The following is a 20,175-nucleotide window of genomic DNA, read 5'->3' as shown; positions in this document are numbered from 1 at the left end:
AGAATCGATGCAAGTTAAACTGAATATGAAATTCATGTTGCATATATATATATATATATATATATATATGTGTTATATAAATTAAAGAAGACATCTCCAAATCCCCATCTTCAAAACAATCCCACTTCACTTTTGGTCAAGATAGAAGAGAGAACTAAACCCATGTTGAGTGCAAAAGGGCGAGCTAAACAACAAGGAGAAGCAGCCACATCCCTAGACAAGTTAATTCTGGACAGCAGTGTGTGCGCGCACAGGCTACAGCAAAGGACCTCTGTTTACACAACTCCCGAGGGAAGACGCAGGACAAGCTGCCCTCCAAAAACACTGCAAGTGCAAAGAAAAATCAGAAATACAATCAGGAAATGATGATGTGATTTTGAGAGATGCTGTTTGTGAAAACTGAAAAACAATGAGGAATGAAGTGAAGAAAAACACTGATGGTAGACACCAACCTCTTGACATAGTAATAACAGAAGTCTGCCAAGATGAAAGTCTGAACAATTTCTGAGATGAGAACCATTGAAGGCCATAGTCCATATCCCAGGGCTACAAGCAACTGTCCTCGAGTATCCAAAACCTGTTTCAAGAAATGCAATGAGATACACTAATGGTAAAACCCAATCTTAACACGACCTCGCAAACAAAGAAAGTGACGCGTATGACAATAACAGACTTCCTATAACAAAAGTGATTTCAGAAACAATAATCGCGAATAACTTTATTAAAAGCATATGCATGTTAGTCATATAAAGATTCTTTTCTATTTGCTCAATTGTCCTCGAGTTAGTCACAATAAGGGCACCAAACCCCATTTATAACCAGCAATCAGGCACATCCTAAACTGTTGTCGTTATTTTTTATTGATTCAGATGCCAAATTAGGCTATCTACGTATAACCTGGTTACCCAACAGAGCAGGACTAGGAAAAACATGATGCCAACCAACAGAACATGCTGCAGGAACGCTCACTTAAATTTACCAACAAACCAACCTACCAAAAAGTAGAAGCATAAAGTTCAAACAGGGGAAATCAAACCTGAAGAACCCAGTGGGCACAGCTGAGGAACCTCGCAATACCTAGTGCAAATACATAATGAGCTGTGAATGGTTCGACGATCTGAAAGAGAGTGACAAGTAAAACGTGACAAAGTAGAAAGTGAAATATTTCATCCAATCAGAAAAATTCAGCAAAACCACTATTTCCCCATTCTATTATAGAATCGTGCCTTTGTGTTTTGCATGACCCGCAACTGTGGCAGCACTGAAACAGCTTCAAGATACACACAGAAAGCCCAGAAAATCCTGTTCAACAAATGATGAGACGTTGAAGGGTGAATGAGCAAAGCTAATACCGCACACGGAACCATCTGCATCCAAACAGAAGATAAGCACATTACTTTCTACCACCTGATATGGTTCCAAAAGACTTATCACATTGCCTATCCCAAGTACTGCAGTAAGCACAATAGACAATTAGCAAAAGTTTAGCACTAGGATACTACAAGGAACAAAAACTCACCACGTAGTAAATTGCAAAGTTGTCTTTATCCTCCATGTAACTAGACTTCAACTTGAAACGGATCATATAGATAACCCACAGGGTCGTTCCAAGTGTTGCCAGGTCAAGTAGGGTGTGTATATCATATTCCATAACAAAACTACAGTACAACCTAACAGCTAGGAAGATAGCTGTTAATTCCTGGGATTTCAGTGAAAGCCCTGCACAGCATTCAAAGGAATTCTTAAGAGGGTGCCAAGAACAGAAACAAAATATTCGTGAGATTTGGCTAAAAGAATCTGTCCTGAGATAATTTTTCTTGCGGTCATTCAAAGACTCTAAATCCAAGTATCATATCCAGACTCATCACTCGTGAACACTAGGACCAAGAAAGTAAAGAAAATAATAACTTTGCGATAAAATCAGAAATCAGTAAATCCATATGCCAGAAATCAGCAAGTACAAGTAAGAATCATAACTAATACATCCGAAATTGATTCCACGAAGAGGATGATTTAGCCAAATCAATGGATAGTAATAGGATGGAAGAGGGAGGCACAAATCAATAAGAGAACTTTTTCCGTAATATCAATATGCCAATGAAAAGTGCCCCTAAACCCAACGCTGCGTTTTATCCAATGACAGCTAAAAAAGACTAAGAAGGTAAATGACCCTAATCCAAACTAAACCCAAATAAAGAAAAACTATCATGGAATTAAAACAAGGGCCACGCAAACGTAAAGTCCTCAATGCATGATGGTTCGGTCCTACTTCCTGCATCACAATTCCACCGTACAACAACGCACATTTTTCCATTATAAGTAATTTAAGTAAAACACACTCTATTTGATTACTCCATAGTAAAAAAAAAAATCTAAAGGACAAAAGGATGGGGAAGAAGACCTTGTAGAGTTCATTGTATTAAATAGATTCCAATTAAAGATAGCTCTTTTCCTAATTTACCATCACTATGAATGCAATCCAACATAAGCATTCGACAATGATTATGAAGGCCTTAGACCAGATAGCTATATGCATCTTTATAATGAAAAGCAAACTAACTCAGCTGCACTAGATATTTATATTTACTTAAAAGCAGAGACTTTATTTTTCCAATTATGAGACAAAATCCTAGCATTATAAACAAGACCACGATTCTCTCTAACTTGTTGACTTTTAAAGATTTTATGCATCCTTTATACGATCTAATACACCAAAGTACGCACAAAATATTGGCAAGAAATACGTTATCAGATGTTTTATGAATCAAACATTGTTTCAGGTGGGTTTCAAAGAAAAATAAAACAATACCCAAAAAGGGACAAAGATATGTTTTGCTTATTAGAGGAATCCAATCTAAACTTGACAAAACCTTAACCGCACAAGAAATGAAGGATGACGGATTATCTATAGACAAATCATTAGGTCCTATGCCACTATTCCGCAATCAAAACATAGCAGAAAACCCTAATGAACGGGTGAATATGGTAAAGTACTAGGAAGGAAAAAGAAAAGAAAATCTTTTTTTTTTTCCCTTTTTGGGGGAAAAGGAACGCCTATTGACAACGTAAAGAAAACCTAATCTTTTTTTCCCAATGAAAAACAACAATAAAAGAAAAACGAAGGCGAGTGAATCTTGAATATGAATTTCCAATCAACCTAATCGAACAATCTAAATTCACAAATGGAAAATAACAATAAATAAAACAACAAGAATCAAACTTAATTCTTCACATTAAAGCCCATAATCTTCCTCTATTTCTAACGATTTTGATCAACTAAACAATAAACACACACGAAAGGAAACGAAGAAACCCATCGCAATTTGTTATAAAATCTTTACCAGCGCAAGTCTTCTCCTTCATGAGCTTGTAGATGAGCACAGAGATTCCAATGGAGTGTACGGCCTCGGCTGCGACGAAGAGGTTGTCGTGATCGTGGACGATGAATCGGAGCAGAACGAGAGCCGTCATGCCCGCAATCACGGCCAGAAAGGCCTTGACTTTGGGAGGCTGTCGTCGCACCCATGTCGACACGGCATGGATCGGCCTCTTCTGAGCCCTCATGAGGTGATTTTCTCGGCGCCTTGGATTTTCCCGGAAAGTGTGATGTGGTGATGGGAAAGTGAGGGAAACACTAACGAATGAAGTGGGTGAGTTTGGGAAAGAGAAAATATTGTTGGAGAGCGAAAGGGGGAGAGATTTTGCGTCTTATTTGGGTCCTGGTTCCTGGTTCCTGGGTCCTGGGTCCTTTTATATTGGTTTCTTTAAAAATTAGAAAATAAAGAAGCTATTATTTTTTCTTACTTATTGAAAAGAAAAAAAAAAAGAAGAAAGAAATTATTATTTGGTCCGTGACATGCTTCCTAGTTCCTAGTTCCTTGATTTATTTTTTTTTATTTATTTATTTTTGCTGATTTAGTTCCTTGGGTCTATGGACACCCAGCAAATAGTTCCTTACATTACATACCTCTCAGTTTTACTTATTACTCATTTTTTCTAAAGCTGCGAAAATACATTTAGATTTCTAGTTTCACCTATCATGCATTTTATCGCATTAGTAAAATATATATATATATTTTATGGACAAAAAAAAGGACAAAAGACGATAAATTTATAAATATTTTAAACATTTAAAAATACAAAAAGCTGAAATAAAGCAAAAAATAGAAAAGAAAAAAACTACTTTGATTTGAAGTTTTGTGTTTTCTAAAAATATATATTTTAAAGACAAACAGATAAACTGAAATACGTATTTTAATTTCAAAAAATATTTTTACAATTTTTAAGACAGTCGGATAAATCCTGAAAAAAAATAAAACTAAAAAGTATATTTATGTAATTAAGGAAACTCTCCACCTTGGGCGTGTATTTACGACCATGCATGCAGCCCATATTAATGTAATTTTGCAAACCTTCCATCGTAACTACTTACTAAAATCAAGCATCTATGAGACTATGATCAAATTTACGACAATGCATGCAACTCGTATTAATGCAATTAATTAATTACTAGAGTCAAGCATCTATGATCAATGAAACCAGCACCGTAAGTTTTCAACCTGGTCTCTACACTTACCGCAGTTTCAACCCAATCGTGGTTTGTTGGTCTAGCCACAATGACAATCGACCTATGTTGTTGGTCTGATTATGAGTGTCAATTCGTGTTAGTGGGTCGTATTCATGTTAACTCATTTATTAATCGTATCAGAAAATTTCAACTCAAACACGAACTGTTTATTAAACGTGTCAAAAATATCAACTCAAACACGATCAATTTATTAATCGTGTTAATCCGTATAATCCGTTTAAATTAATATATTGAATACATAACTAATATAATAATGACTTATTGGTCAATTTAACATGTTTATTAATCAATTTATCTTTTCGTTTCAAAAAAATAAATGAATTTTACCTATAAATATTAAAATTCACATTATTTGTATTTAATATGTCATATAAAATTTCATGTTAAATCACATATTATTATATTGCAGATGACATATATAGTTAATCGTGTCAATTTGTGTCACTTCATATTAGGAGGTTAACCCTAATCCAATCCATTTATTAATCGTGTTAACCCGATTATGACTCAAATCCATTTATAATAAACCCAAGCCTACTAACTTCGTGCGGATTTCGAGTCGTATCGTCGCGTCGCTATCCGAATTGTCAAGCCTATATCCAACAATAGGGTCTACCACCAGCTTGACGCCTTCCTCGGGTCAATCGACTAATTGGCCCGTGCATTAACGCTCAGCCAATAACCATAACCTAAAATTCTTTCTTTTTAAAATAATGAAAATAAGAATTTTTTGTTTCCTCAATTTGCAAAATTGAGAATAATTTTAAAACAAAAATAAAAGGATTACTAAATGTGTTTTGTGTTATTGCTTTTAATTTTTTTTTAACAAAACAAAAAACTATTTAATAAAACGATACAATATGCACCGGAGTTAACCCCGATCATGAACTTTCATGAAAAAAAAAGGTGCCTTTTTTCTTAACAACTTCAATTTAGAATGCAATGTAATTTAATTTCGGTAAATAAAAGAAAAAACGAACTATATAAGTTGTATGTTACGATAAAGTAAGATTAGAATTTCCGCTAGGCCATTGCGTGCAATCCTACATGTGCAATTCTACATCTTTTAGTGGATGTTTGTTTTCTATATTCGTCTCTGATTTTGAATCATGATTCATGATTTTTTACAGTATTTTCTCTCATAAAAAATACACATAAAACGAGAATAATTCTGAATCATGATTCTAAATACATAAATCAAACATCCTCTTAATATGTTGACTAATAAATGTTTTCTTAAAAATTATAAGCAATGCTGCCTTAAAAAACCCCATATTTATATGTTTAGAGACACGTGCACGATATGTCGCTGAATTCCAAATTATAAAATAAAGAACATACACACAACGTTGCTGGACGAGTGATTGACTGTAATTCAGATTATTTCTATTTCGATTTTGAAAGATTAGCAAAGGATGGAATATGAAATTAAAAAATGAAAGGGAAAAACCATTACTCTGCACTCAGGGAATTATATTAAAGAAAATTGAAACAATGATTTTTTTTTTTTTTTTTTATAAATAACTAGTTCTTTTCACAACTCAAATTTTATATAACATTTTTTTTTCATAAAATTTAAATTTAACTTTTTTATTACAGTTTTTTTTCTCACAAATTCATTTACAACTTAAATTCTCAACTCTCGAATAGTGAAAATAACCCAATCTGAGTATAGGACGTCTATTAAAATCTAAAGACAACGATCTTCAAACTTGTATTATATGACCACGAGGCTCACAAGCATCGTCTCTGCCCATTAAATGTTGATCCAAAACAAAAGGATAAGAACTGACAAAAGAAACAAAACAACTGACGCCTATATCAACGTGCAATCCAATAGAAGAGCAGGTAGCATGGTTTTTTCACTGAAAAGAAGAAAATAAAAAAGGTAAAAAATCATAATAAGTTCATGCTGAAAGATACTATTTCTTGGAAAAACTGAATTAGCTTCATTTGAGTTGCGTAATTTTCCAGTACTGATTTTACACACGGATAAGCTCAAGTTAGGTTGGTCGAAAAAATTTAAAAAAAAATAAAAAAGGTTTATTTGTTATTATTTATTTATTTGCTAGGTAAGAAATGGACATCTAAAAGACTAAAACACACGCAGACGCACACAAACAAATAAACAATGCAAAGTGAAAACTATAGAAAGGACATCAAAGAATTGGACAGTTTTGCATTAAAAAAACAAGCATTAGTACATACTAACAGAGATTATTACAAGAAACCTGAATTATCTTCAGTTTAGCTTTTGTATTTTTCCTCTTCTGATCCTAAGATAGGGTCCATGTTGTCACAAATGCAGATCAAAAAGTCCATGAATTTGACCTGCGCAATGGGGTCTTCATTTGTTTGTCCTCCTCGAGAGAGACCATGCCCAAATGAGAAGGATCCTCCAGCATCATCTTGGCCACCAAATAACCAGCAATTGACCACGTTTGCGACTTTCGCGCCTGCTTCCCAATGAACCGACCAAGCTTACCATCATAATACTCAGGCCAGTTGTCTTTGGGCAACCTGGTCTCCGCAAGCTCAATAGCCCGTCTTGCAATCTGGGGTCGGCCTGTCTTGATACATGCAGCTGTGAGAAGCCATAGCAGCACTGCACCAAATATATAAAATGAATACAAATCCACATCCATATCATGATCATATATTATAGACAGGCATGAATAAAGAGTTTATAATAAGGTTTATCCATGATGAATGACTGCAGAGTTTTCTTAAAGGCATTGACACTAGAACTTGTGAATACTTGTTCAGAAACATGTAATTGCCCAGTGCACTAGTTGGTTCTGAAATTGTTTTCAGCATTTATACAGGTCAAAACTAATGATCATGCTGCTTTTAGATTATGAAAAGTGCATTGATGTTAAGAAAAGGATAGAGTTTGTGCTTCAAGGACATCTATTCTTTTTTTCTTTTTTGGTGGAAACATACCTGGCCAGGATCCTCCATTGTGATAGCTCCACCTTGTGTTCTTAGGATCACATCCTGTCACGATCCGCCATTCGTGGCTTTCTATGGCTGGATAACAAACCTTCAAAGGCATCTCTCCTACCAGCTCCTCCCATCTGGATTCTATAAGATCCATGATCGCAGTACATTGTTCAGGAGTGGCCAAGGATGAAAGAATTGCTATGCAATTACCCAAGGCAAACCACCGGAAATCCATCCGTGCAAGGCTAACATTCCCAATGAAGTAGCCACCACGAGCTGGCATAAAATCAAAAATCCACTCGGGAAGAGAATCTGGTATGACATTGAATTTGTTGACCGCAGTGTGTGAGTACTCCTCTGTTTTGTAGCGATAGATATCGTTCAGTTGCTTCATGTCTATCCAAAAGTAACTTCTCATGTGAAAGCTTAAGGCATGAAGGCGTTTCACTATTCGTTCAACAAATTCTTTCCCCTCATTATCTTGCTTAAGTAAAAGAAAAGCACATCTTAAAGCCATGAAGAAAAGTGCCTGTATTTCAATGGGATATCCATAAACACCCTGAAATCATAGAGAGCAAGTCAGAAGTCGCATAATAAATTCAAATTTATGCAATGGTTAACCACTTAGGAAATAAGATTTCAGCAATTTTTTCATTCCCAGAAGAGAAATATAGTGCTGCTGCTAGCAATTAAGAGGTTATAAACAAGAAATGTGCATGTGGCCTGCATGTGTTTTACTTTTTGGAATGTGACGATTGATGTCAGAAACTTTTATTAGATAAATGTGTAAAATGCTTAGACTAATAAACCAATAAAACATGAATTCCACTTTTTCAATGGCTACTTGAATCCACTGCAACCATTTAACCTTACAAAGAGGAATAAAACCCTATAGCTGAAAAAATCAAGGGTTCACACGGTTATCAACTTAAACACATACATATTTCCCCTACTTGGTTCGCTTTTCAAGCTGTTACTGTAAAATTCCAAGTTCCCTCTTTTCTGATAATAAATCAGAGACCAAGGCTGGATTCTCAATAAGAAACTAATCAAAGGTATAATTCGTTTATGGTCTTTTGATACTTGAATACTGTTTTCAATTAAAATGAAAAAAAAAAAAAAAAAAGAGTTTAAAAACCATAGCTATAAGTTTTCTTCCAAACAGTAATGAAGTCATAACTCACAACTATAAGATAGATTCAAAACAGTAAGATCTCCAAACAGGATTTTAATGAAGTCTAAGTCATAATTTTATGGCAAGCTTCAATTCAAGGTGGTTGATGTCAGAAATAACAACACCACTAAATTTAAATGTGAATGACTTACCATTCTCCGATCAATCATGCAGCAACCGTCAGCACACAACAGAGTTGGAAACGTATCAAACCCCTCTGAAAGACATGAACTGAGAATGAGACGCATGCCCTTCTGGCATTCAGGAAGTTCAGCTAAGGAAGAGTCTCCTGTCGATTTTGTGTATGCTCGGAGCAAGATGATCCACCAAAATCCAGAATCAACAGGAGCAACTCTTCCTATCGCACTCTCTCCAAAGTCTGCCATTAGGGTCTCTGAATTTCGGACCGGATCATGGAGTACCTTGAAACTAGCAGGCATTACTCCTTCTCCCAGTTGAAACCTGTCGATCTTTTTCTCCCAAGATTGAAGACGAAGAGTCTTCAAGATAAAATTTTTTACAATTTCCGGCTCCCCGTTCATCAGAAAAGCAAGTGCAGTTGGAACAAAGTCCCTCACAAACACCTACAAGACATGCAAAGGGCAAAAGCACATCAGAACTTACACATATCAATAAAGAATGAAAAGATTCAAAAAAAGATACAATTTCTTTCATAGTTTCATAGAGTTTCCTCACCTGATCATAATTGAGTCCTTCTACGGAGCTATCGAGCGCAGCAATTGTCCCTACCGGTTGGCCTCGGAAATGTACCAAAGAACGCCTCAAAGCTTCCCAAGCCTCTCCCACCAATGGATGAGGTTCAAAGCTGCGGTGTGACATCGGAGTGTTGAGCCCAGACCTTCTACTAGGCGAATAAACAGACTCAACATGGTCCACATTCCGTAAAAAGTTAATGTCAGCATTCCTTGACGAATGACGCGGAGAAAACGATAGTTCACTAAGCGATCTTTCATCGAACGATCTCTGCCTATCAATATTCAGAGGTCTGGTTGGCCTATCCGTGAATTTAGAGAAATCAATTTCTTCGACTTCTGTGACGCTACACATAGATTCACTATTCCTTACGTTCCCGTTCTGAGAAACGTCCATGGCGAATTTCAAATATCGCAAATTCACGAGAACTGAACAACGTAAATAGAAACAACACATAAATTAATCTCAGGAAACGAACGAAAATGAACAGTTCCGCAAAAAATTCAACAATCAAAACGAAACACCATGAAATACGTTGATCTTCGTTGAAAATGTCGAATGAATCATTCGGTTTCCAAATACTCTCGATTCTCTCTGATTTGGCGATTTCACCCGAGAAAAACATCAAGAAAAGCCAAATTATGCATTAAACAGTTCATTTTAGAACCAAAACAACGTTCCTAACAACAAGAACTTTATGGAAACTCAAATCCAAACAAGAACAGAACGGAACAAACCAAGAAAAGAAAACCTCAAGATCCGATCAAGAACGAGTTATAGGCATTCCAATCAAACGAACGAAACATGCATGCATTAGCGAGAAATCTGGTTTTCCGAAACGAAAAAGGCGAAAATCTGAACAAAATTAACCTGAATTGAATTTTCTACAGAGGAGAGAGATAGAGAAAGAAAGAGAGGACGAACCAGATAGAAGAGTTCTTCACAGCGCACCACCTTCTTCTGACACAAAAAAACGGAAAGAAACGAGCTCACTCACTGCAAGAGTGAAATTTTGCTATTATAGAAATCTTTGGTACGACCAGATGTTGGCTTACTTGCCAACCGGACAAGCCGGTGACCTGCGCACCAAGATGAGGAGAAGACACTGACACGTGGAGGTTAATGAATCAGCCAAAAATAAATATTATATTAAATGTGAATTTTCAGGCCCCACATCCAATAGATGCAAACGTGACATTATATTAAACAATGCGAAAAGAATTAATTTAATATTCATGGTAGCCGCTTCGGGACTCGAACCCTTGTAACTAATTTAATTAATTAGTTAATTAATTATGTTTTTAATTAACTATTTGCAGCGTTAATTTTTGTAACAATAATGCACCTGCGTTTTTCTGAAGGGGAAAATGTTTGTTTGTACATGTGGACTTTGGCGTGGCGAGGAGTGGGACCTTTGTCAGCATTCCATATTTTTTCTCCCTTTTTTAAAAGGAAAATAATGTTTCGGATCTTCAAAAAGCATTATCGTCAAAAAAGATATATACATCAACATTAGTGAAAAAGTTCAGACTGGTGCTTGACGTACTAAGTAGGGCCCAAAACATTTTAATGATAAATGGAATAATTTATCATTAAAAATAAAAAGAAGAATTCTATGGTAGAGTATAAAAAAATAGTCTTAAAAAAATAGAATTTTATTGACATGTTTAGTTCGTTGATTTGAGTTTTTAATTTAAATTAAGATGTGATTTTATATGAGAATTTTTTACTGTAGTAAAAAAGTTAGATGTGACTGTTTCTGAGAGCTTTTTACTGTAACAAAACTCGAATTTTAAATTCGAATCGGTGAAATGAACAGAACTGATTGTGTGTTTCTTAATAGTTATATTGGTGTGCAATGAAGCTTCCAACATGGCGAAATGGCGAATTGAAATTTGATTGGAGTTTTGTGGTTGATGTTTTAGAGTGGTAGCGATGGTGGGTTCCTTGTGGTAGCGGCAACGTTGTCTTCGGTGATGGTGGTGACAACGCATGGGTTTCTGAGTTGCGCTGCGAGCACTACTCCAACATTGTCATGTATCTCTATAATCTTTTTCGGTAAATCTCGTTGGTAGGGATTTTGATAAAGGTGCTTGGAGTGGTGTTTAGTTGCGGAACTTGATACACACTTATTTTCCTATAGCATTTTGTTTAAACTTAGAGTTCATTTAGTATGAGAATTTAAATCAGCGTAATTCTAGTTTTGATTTTAAAACCAAAATCATGATTCATGATTTTTGGTTCAAATCATGATTCTGAAACCATAACTAGAATCAGGGGTTTGAACCACTCAAAATTAAGGGGGGTGGTTTTAGAATCAGAGATGATTCATAGTTTAAAACATCACATCTGTAATGACTGAGAAAATCCTAGAATTAAATAATGTAAATTTATTTATTTAAGTCAATGACTTTTCTCAGTAATATACTGTCATATTTTGTGACTGAATGATTTATGAAATTTATATCAATATTCCTAAATTATGTAGTAAGTTTTATGATTATTTCATATTTTAAAGAACCGGTAAATTCAGTTGATAAATTCTTACCGCAACTAAGGCGGAAGAATTCTCAGTGCATAGAACAGTTTGAGAATCCTAATTCTAGGAATCTCTTAGTGCAGTATAATGTTAGTAGCGTATAGAGAAACACTATGCCATTTAATGAGAAAACCCTTAATTCCCAAACAGATAAGAGGGAATTAAAGGGGTAGTGTTTCAATAAAGAATTTTAGATACAATATGAGTTCAGAAGTCGACAAAGTTGGGAAGTAAAATTTCCTGTCAACTAAGTAAATTCTCAAAAGTTAGTATGAAGTAATAAGAATAGCTATAAGAATAGAACATTAAGGGGTGATTACCAAGTGTTCACTAAACATTGCTTATGTAAGCAAGATGACATCAAGTAAGCAATTAGAAATTTAAGTTGGGTAAGATACTGTTACCGACTTTCAGTCGACAATAAGGAAAGATGTGCAGAATACTGTGTTAAATCCACAAGTGGGCCAACACATGAATCTTAAGGTTAAGAAGTGAAAAGAAATTGAAAAACATTAATTCTAGGGTTTTAGAAGCAATTAGAATGAAAAATGAACAAAAAAGAGATCCGGAAAGTCGAATCGCGTAAATTGGGGTTTTGACTTATCTAAGTGGACCGAGTCAAAGTTTGTTGACCAAGAGTCGACCAAAACGTCCTCGAAAAGTTAGTCAAGAATGGTCAAAGTTGACTAAGTTGATCAATTATCTGAAAAACGCGGATAAAACGCACACTAAACAGAAAATTAAGCTGAACTAAAATAGAATAATTATTAAATTATCAATGGTTGAGATTTAAAATAGCAAAAGGTTGAATGCATGAGATTTTGACATGTGGACAAAGCAAAGAAGGGCAGCCGGCCAAGTGAGGGGTGAGGTGTGAGATATTTTTGGATTTTTTTGTAAAAAGATGCTTAGAAAAGTCAAATATTGCAAGTTTGGTCCTTGCTTTTGTGTGAGTCGGTTCAAGTGAGGAAGCCAACACATATATTGGCCATCTTCACGTGGAAAGAAGCCAGGGAGCAGCCAAGAAGAATAGAGAGGGAAAAAAAATTTCAACGTGAGAAAGAGAGTTTTAGACTAAAATTGACGGAGTAATCAAGACATCGCATCACCGAAGTTTGACCTTCGTTTCCTAAGATGAGTTTTCAAGTTTTTCTCTTGTTTTTCTTTTCTTTTGCTGCCGTGGATGTGTAAAGAAGTGTGGAAATTCTTTTTCTAGAAATAGGGATTTGCTTGAAATGGTTTAAGAACATGGAATCTAAGAATTTAAGGTTAGATTTTTAGTTATTTAACCTTAGTTTTTAGCAATTTTGATATACAGAATTTTATTGGAAAAGTTGAGAAAAACTCTAAAACCATGATTATGATTTATGGTGTATTTGAAAGAGAAAGGATTTGATTTGTGTTTGAAGGTGAAAATAATGAATAAATCGAGCTAAAATTAGCTCGGAAAACATAGAAAAATAAGGTGAAATTCTGTCGAAATTTAGTTTGAGAGTTTGAAGTTAAACCCAGTTTTAGTTCTAGAATTTGAGGCTAAACTTAGTTTTAGTTCTAAATAGAAGTTTTAAACTATTTTCTTAAAAAAAAAAAAAAACACTGCATAACTGTCAAAACGGTTTTGGTGTTAAACAGAAGAGTTCATTAAGAACTCGAAGTATAATCTTAAGAAGATATTTTGAGTTTGAACCTTGTTTAATGAAAAGTAAGGTTATGGGGATTTGATAAACCTAATATTTAAATTAGAAACAAGGTTTTATAATCCTTTAAGGTAGAAAAGAGAAAGAAAGCCATAAATAGAGAAGTTAGTCTTTCTTACAAGCTTGCTAAAATAGAATGGTAAGTGATAGTTAATCTCACACTCTTAGTGGGTGTTTATTCTCAGAAACAAGAAAGGAAGAAAACAGACATTTTGGCGAATAGAAGATTTCACTTCCTAATAACAAGTAAGTAGGAATCTCGCCTACAGTATAAGTAGATTTTAAAATAAACAGTACACATGAATTATATATGTTTGAGTACATTCCATGTTATAGTATGTTATGCTATGTCATATTGCATACACCTAAATAAGTCAAGAACAATTTATAAGAAGAAACTCAGTTGAGTGCCGTACCAGCCTCTGAGAGGGAGGTAACTCAGGCTCCGCAAGGGAGAAGAAAAAAAATATATAATAATGTTCTCTGAGAGGGAGGCATTCAATTCAGTTTATAATCACGGTATCGTTGGAGACCTTGCAAACCATCACGTCTTGATGATTGCGCGCTATTGGTACGAGCACTCGGGCCCATCGATAAGTAAAATAAGTTCAGTTAGTAAGTTCAAACAGTAAAACTATGATAAAACATCATAAGTCAGTATAATCAGTTCATGCATATATAGTCATGTGAACTTTCAGTTATTTTGTGAGTAATAGTTCCTACTTGCTGAGCGAAAGCTCATTTCAGAGTATTTATACTGTAGGTAAGCAACCTGCACATAATGCTTGATAGACTGATGGCAAGGCAGCGGACGAGCGGAGTGGAGGTCGGGGAATAGATACCGCAAACAGTTATTTTCGTAATAGTTCAAAGTTTTAAAAAATAAGATTTTGTTAAATATGTCTATGAACTTGTGTTTTGGAAGCTCGTAGTAAAATTGTTAAGTTGTGTAAGCTAGCAGGATTTTTGAGAAGTAAAATATACCTATATGTAAATCTATGCTTTAGAAAAAGAAATTAGTTTTGAACTATAAACCATTTGCTATGTTCAAAAGTAGAAACCAGAATATATGTCGTTACAGTAATTTTAAAAAAAAATGCTACAGCATTTTAAAAAGAATGCTACAGCATTCTTACAACATTTTAAAAAAGAATGTTACAGCATTCCTACAACATTTTGTAAAGAAAATGCTACAGCATTCGTAAAGCATTTTATTTAAGTTATATAGAAAATGCTACAGCATTCGTATAACATTTTATTTAAGTTATAAAGAAAATGCTACAACATTCGTATAGTATTTATTTAAGTTATAAAAACAATGTTACAACATTCATATAGCATTTTATTTAAGTTATAAAACAAAATGCTACAACATTTTACAGTAAGTTAAAAAAAAAAAATTCCCTCAAATTTTAGGGAGTTTCAAAAAGTTCATGTAAAAGTGAGTAACAGTGATGGCCAACTCAGCAGGGTCGTTACAACATCAAGGTTCAAATCTTAAATCAAAACCATTATAACCAAACATTGATTTTAAGTTTGCGTTTAGAGTAAGGATTCATGTCATGGTTCGGATCATGGTTCGTGACTCGCTATAGTATTTTCTCTCACAAAAATGTAAATCGAGAATGGTTTTGAACTCATGAATCAAACGTCAATTTGTGAGTCAAATCAAAATCATTTTTTACTTGTTGTAAACAAATACTAGTTCTGAACCAGAATCATGGTTCCGGATCCAAAACCCTTACACCAAACAATAACTTATTGGTAAAATCAGTTATTAATTAAGACCATGGTTTTTTTAGTAGTTTGAGATCTTGCAATCACTATTGGTATTTAGAAATTATAATGTCTTGATTTATAACATATTTTTCTTTTAAAAATATATTTAATTAAGACAATGAGTTTTTATTACATCACATCATCAAATTTTATCATTGAAAATAAGTCTATACATATATATAAGTACAATTGCAATTGTACTAAAAGTAGTACAAATTGCAAGTAAACATGTATTTTCGGGGAAAACTAGAATTAGATGTGCCATTAAGTAGAAACTTGAGTTTTTTAATCTAAACTATAACTAATCAGATATTCTCTATCTGTAATGGTCATTCATTTAGGTCATGTTTAGTATTTGCAGTATTTAATTGTATCATATTGAATTGTATTAACAGTAAACAGAATCATGCGTTTTGTATTTTGAGGGGAAAAAATCATGCGTTGATCATTTTACCATTTGCTATTCTGTTAATTATTTATTTCTCTTTATATAATGATAACAAAAATTATCGTATTGAGTCATATTGGCAAAAAAAAAAAAAAAAAAAAAGGAAAAACTATGGTGAAATAAAGTTGGAAAATAACATGTCGAAGTCTGCTTCATTTGTTCAAAACGACGAGTCATTTACGGTCTAAACAAATAAAAATCGTCCACTTACCATGTAACAACGACAACAGAGGAAAGCTACAACAATAATAAAAAATAAAATAAAATAAAACTACAAAAGGATGAAAACGACGCTAAGTTAAGAAGGTATTGAAAATCAAATCCACACGGAAGAGAAGCAAATCGTAAAGCGTAATATTATTATTATTATTATTTCAAAAATAGTATAAAATAGGCCAATATGAAAAGCTTAACGAAGTATATAGGTCAATTTTTAATTATAAAAATTAATAGGTCATAACTTGTCACAAGTTATGGTTCATAACAACAAACTTGTCAAGTTATGATTTATAGTCATATAAGTTATGGATAAAAATCGTGAATTATGGATAATAACTTGTCAAGTTATGATTCATAACCATACAAGTTATGGATAAAAACAATAATTTAACCTATTTATTAACTTATGTAAACTATTGACCTATTAATTTTAATTTATCTCAAATTTTAGCATATTTTTCTCTTTCTTCCTTTTTTTTCGGAAATCTTAAAGCGTAATACTGGATCTATGTTTCCTTTAAAATACTATTTAAAAATTTGGTTAACTTATTATTATGTGTTTTGTGCTTCTTTTTTTGTGTGCTTCTTTTTCATTTTTTTTTTTTGGGTTTTGTTATCCTTTTATTTTTCATCGTCACATTTTCCTACTTTTCATTTGTTTGATGTTCTGTTGTGTTTTTTTTTCCCCTGAGCTTAAATTATCATTTAATTATTCTTTTAATCCTTTACTTTTTCCCTAAGCTAATATTATCTTTTTATTTTTTTACTCTATAGTATAGATTTGTTCATGATGAAATAGTTCTTTTCAAATATATTTCAATTAAATATTTTTACAAATTTATAGATATAATTTTATTAAATGTGGCTTTTATAAATACACTTTCTAAATTTTCTCCATTTCAATAATATTTCTCAATGAATATATTTACTTACAAAAATTTTTCCTTTCCATATGTGCCTAAATAATCCTATTATATTTAATTTTCTAAAATTTTTTAAATATGTTTTATTTATCTATAAATGTAGTTTCATTTTAATTAGAATGTACATTTTGCTATATCTATTATTTTTGAAAATTTATACTTTTAAATATGTCTCTATAAAATAATCTTTTTATATGATATACACGATGTAATTATTCTCAAATGTATGCCTACGAAAAACATAAACATTATTTCTTATAGTTTTTCAAAACATTACTTTTTTCAAGTGTGGCCGTTATGAATAATTATCCTGCTTAAATGTTTTCCTCTAAACAAGCCTCTTGTATACTAATTTGTCAAATATATTTTTAAATAATTAACTAAGAGAATAATTAATAAATTAAGAAAATGATCTAAATCACACGTGTATCAAACAACTCAAAAAATTTCTAAATTTCTCCAACTAGTATATATTATATGCTAAAAAAAATATTTTTCTAAGCAAAAAAAAAAACGTGTATGAAAAATAATAAGACAAGAAGGAGAAGCTAGCAATGTATCAACAATATATATATATATATATATATAAAGATAATAAATTAGAGACATAACTCGTTGAATTAAGGGGCAGTGTTATGCAATTAGAAGCTCTGGATAAAAACTAATATAAAAGCTACTAGTGGCAAATAAACATTTCCTAGATACCTTTCTACTTATGAGTATGAATGCTATAAATAATGCTAGCAAGCACGCAACGCCATTAAGGAAATTCAATTATATTTCATTGTAAAAATATTGGTTTATGTTAAATGTTGGACTGCTAAGCATATTGTGGTTACAATTTCACAACCAAGTTAGTTTTATATTTTTTTCATTACATTTGATCAAAATAAGTTACAGAATCCACCATATTCATGCAATTTCAAAGAAAAATTGATTGACGCAACATAGATATGTAACAGCCCAAAAAACAGTGTATAAGCTGCTGTTTAGAAACTAACATCCATAGACAACACAATATATTATGAGTCAGAAGAAGTATTAGGCAAAATATTTCGGTTGACAAAACTGGAAAACGACAGAAAGATGACAACAGCACCAAGAGAGCTATACTGTACGAAATATATTGGAATTCAAATCCTTTTCAACTCCCCAAAAAAAAAAAAATAGAAACAAATTAGCACATGCCATGATGAAAAATAATGAATCCTAGAAGCAAGAAGCTAAAGCAAGACATTCAATCAGGGGAAACAGTAGAGAAGTTGTGGAATACAGAAACAAACTTTGAACTTTGAATCATGGAATTAATAATAATGAGCTCACAGCAGTCTTTGAATACTGAAGCTATGTGGAATTACTCCTCCTTGCTCATTTTCTATAGCTTATTATCTCATAAAGAAGGAAAAAAAAAAAACCAAATTGAATACTTTCAGTAACCTGGTTTATGCAAAGCTAAACGCCAAGTCTTGCAATATCTGGGGTCTGTTTAAGCTTCATGAAAGACAACATTGTTGCATTTCAGGAGTGAGCAAACTACAGATTGCAAGAGTTGAGCTTGCATAAACTGGATTTGCTAAAGGACGTGTGGCCCGAATATGCGACAGACGGATTGCAGCACCTCAGAAACTCACCATATGTTGTGACTATATATGACATGACGTGCACCTCTTGGTACGCCTTTATGCTGGTTCAGGCGTGAATTCCATTTTGCGGAGATTGAAGGAGGCATGAGATGTTCATCTACCCCATGCGCCGAGGAACTTGCACAACACTTGAAATGCACATAATCCGGTATGACGGGACACAAATACTACCGAAGAAGAACTCAGTGATATAAATTCTTGTGTATAGCCCTTGCGCAATTTGTGCATGTGAGAAGAAAGCAAATGATAGGGCAGTATAGTCAAGACAGTTCTAGCATTTAAGTCTGCAAATCATAAAAAGTACTGCCGCGGCTTCAAGTCTTCAGAGTGGTTGCAGAAGGCTATTCAAAAGAATTGCTGAAAATGGAAGTCCAAACATTGATCATTATATATTATCTTGGTATTGGTGTGGTGACCTAATCATATTAGTTTTGTCTCCAGTTATGCGCTTTTGTGAACTTGTATCTATTCATGTACTATAGTCAACAAAAAAGAGTAGATTCGTTTTAAGAGGAAAGATAATTAGCCTCCATTAGTATACTCTATATACTGGTGTACTAAGATGGATTTTAAGTGGAGAAAAAGAGGAAAAAGAGATGGTTTAGCACAACGAAATAAATACTTCAATTTCAGCCCAACAAGAGACAATAAAAAGAATGTCAGGGCGTGATTTCCAATTGTGGGAACAACCCTTTACAAAGTCAAGGAATAGTGTGACAAAGCTTACTCGAAAACGGTCTTGCTTAGGGCTGTTCGGTGAAAGGTCGCTTAGTGAACTATCGTTTTCTCCACTTCATTCATCAAGAAATGCTGACATTAACTTTTCATGGCATGTGGACCACGTTGAGTCTGTTTACTCGTCTGGTAGAAGGACGGGCTCCGATCAATCATGCAGCAACTGTCAGCACACAACAGAGTTGGAAACGTATCAAACCCCTCTGAAAGACATAAACTGAGAATGAGACGCATATCCTTCTGGCATTCAGGAAGTTCAACTAAGGTAGAGTCTCCTGTCGATTTTGTGTATGCTCAGAGCAAGATGATCCACCAAAATTCAGATGATCATCTTGCTCTGAGCATACACAAAATCGACAGGAGACTCTTCCTTAGCTGAATTTCCTGAATGACAGAAGGGTATGCGTCTCATTCTCAGTTTATGTCTTTCAGAAGGGTTTGATACGTTTCCAACTCTGTTGTGTGCTGACAGTTGCTGCATGATTGATCGGAGCCCGTCCTTCTACCAGACGAGTAAACAGACTCAACGTGGTCCACATGCCATGAAAAGTTAATGTCAGCATTTCTTGATGAATGAAGTGGAGAAAACGATAGTTCACTAAGCGACCTTTCACCGAACAGCCCTAAGCAAGACCGTTTTCGAGTAAGCTTTGTCACACTATTCCTTGACTTTGTAAAGGGTTGTTCCCACAATTGGAAATCACGCCCTGACATTCTTTTTATTGTCTCTTGTTGGGCTGAAATTGAAGTATTTATTTCGTTGTGCTAAACCA

General features: G+C 33.8%; 2 protein-coding genes across 2 annotated transcripts; both read right to left on the bottom strand.

Moving 5' to 3' along the window:
- Nucleotides 1-39: 39 nt before the first annotated feature.
- LOC21386770 (putative ER lumen protein-retaining receptor C28H8.4) lies at nucleotides 40-3,736 on the bottom strand. The gene is made up of 6 exons (XM_024172995.1): nucleotides 3,342-3,736; nucleotides 1,520-1,719; nucleotides 1,227-1,367; nucleotides 1,037-1,117; nucleotides 453-577; nucleotides 40-324 (listed from the first exon to the last, which is right to left on the bottom strand). Exons 1-6 carry the CDS (start codon nucleotides 3,562-3,564, stop codon nucleotides 276-278), a joined length of 819 nt encoding a protein of 272 aa, XP_024028763.1. The 5' UTR covers nucleotides 3,565-3,736; the 3' UTR covers nucleotides 40-275.
- Nucleotides 3,737-6,844: 3,108 nt separating this feature from the next.
- LOC21386769 (probable alkaline/neutral invertase B) lies at nucleotides 6,845-10,405 on the bottom strand. The gene is made up of 5 exons (XM_010090372.2): nucleotides 10,344-10,405; nucleotides 9,402-9,847; nucleotides 8,858-9,289; nucleotides 7,532-8,090; nucleotides 6,845-7,193 (listed from the first exon to the last, which is right to left on the bottom strand). The coding sequence occupies exons 2-5, from the start codon at nucleotides 9,813-9,815 to the stop codon at nucleotides 6,898-6,900; spliced, it is 1,701 nt and encodes a 566-aa protein (XP_010088674.1). The 5' UTR covers nucleotides 9,816-9,847; nucleotides 10,344-10,405; the 3' UTR covers nucleotides 6,845-6,897.
- Nucleotides 10,406-20,175: the final 9,770 nt, after the last annotated feature.

Source organism: Morus notabilis, unplaced genomic scaffold (assembly GCF_000414095.1).
Source record: "Morus notabilis unplaced genomic scaffold, ASM41409v2 Scaffold1897, whole genome shotgun sequence".
NCBI classification, from domain to species: Eukaryota; Viridiplantae; Streptophyta; class Magnoliopsida; order Rosales; family Moraceae; genus Morus; species Morus notabilis.
Note: the sequence above shows the minus strand (reverse complement) of the source record. Positions and strands in the feature narration are given on the sequence as shown.

Excerpts from the sequence above, each read along its gene's own strand:
- LOC21386770 (XM_024172995.1), bottom strand. The coding sequence starts at position 3,564 with ATGAGGGCTCAGAAGAGGCCGATCCATGCCGTGTCGACATGGGTGCGA. Across the intron at positions 1,720-3,341 it reads GAAGGAGAAGACTTGCGCTG|GGCTTTCACTGAAATCCCAG; the intron begins GTAAAGATTTTA and ends AATGCTGTGCAG. Across the intron at positions 325-452 it reads TGTTATTACTATGTCAAGAG|TGTTTTTGGAGGGCAGCTTG; the intron begins GTTGGTGTCTAC and ends TTGCACTTGCAG.
- LOC21386769 (XM_010090372.2), bottom strand. The coding sequence starts at position 9,815 with ATGGACGTTTCTCAGAACGGGAACGTAAGGAATAGTGAATCTATGTGT. Across the intron at positions 9,290-9,401 it reads AAGGACTCAATTATGATCAG|GTGTTTGTGAGGGACTTTGT; the intron begins GTGAGGAAACTC and ends CATGTCTTGTAG. Across the intron at positions 8,091-8,857 it reads GCATGATTGATCGGAGAATG|GGTGTTTATGGATATCCCAT; the intron begins GTAAGTCATTCA and ends CTATGATTTCAG.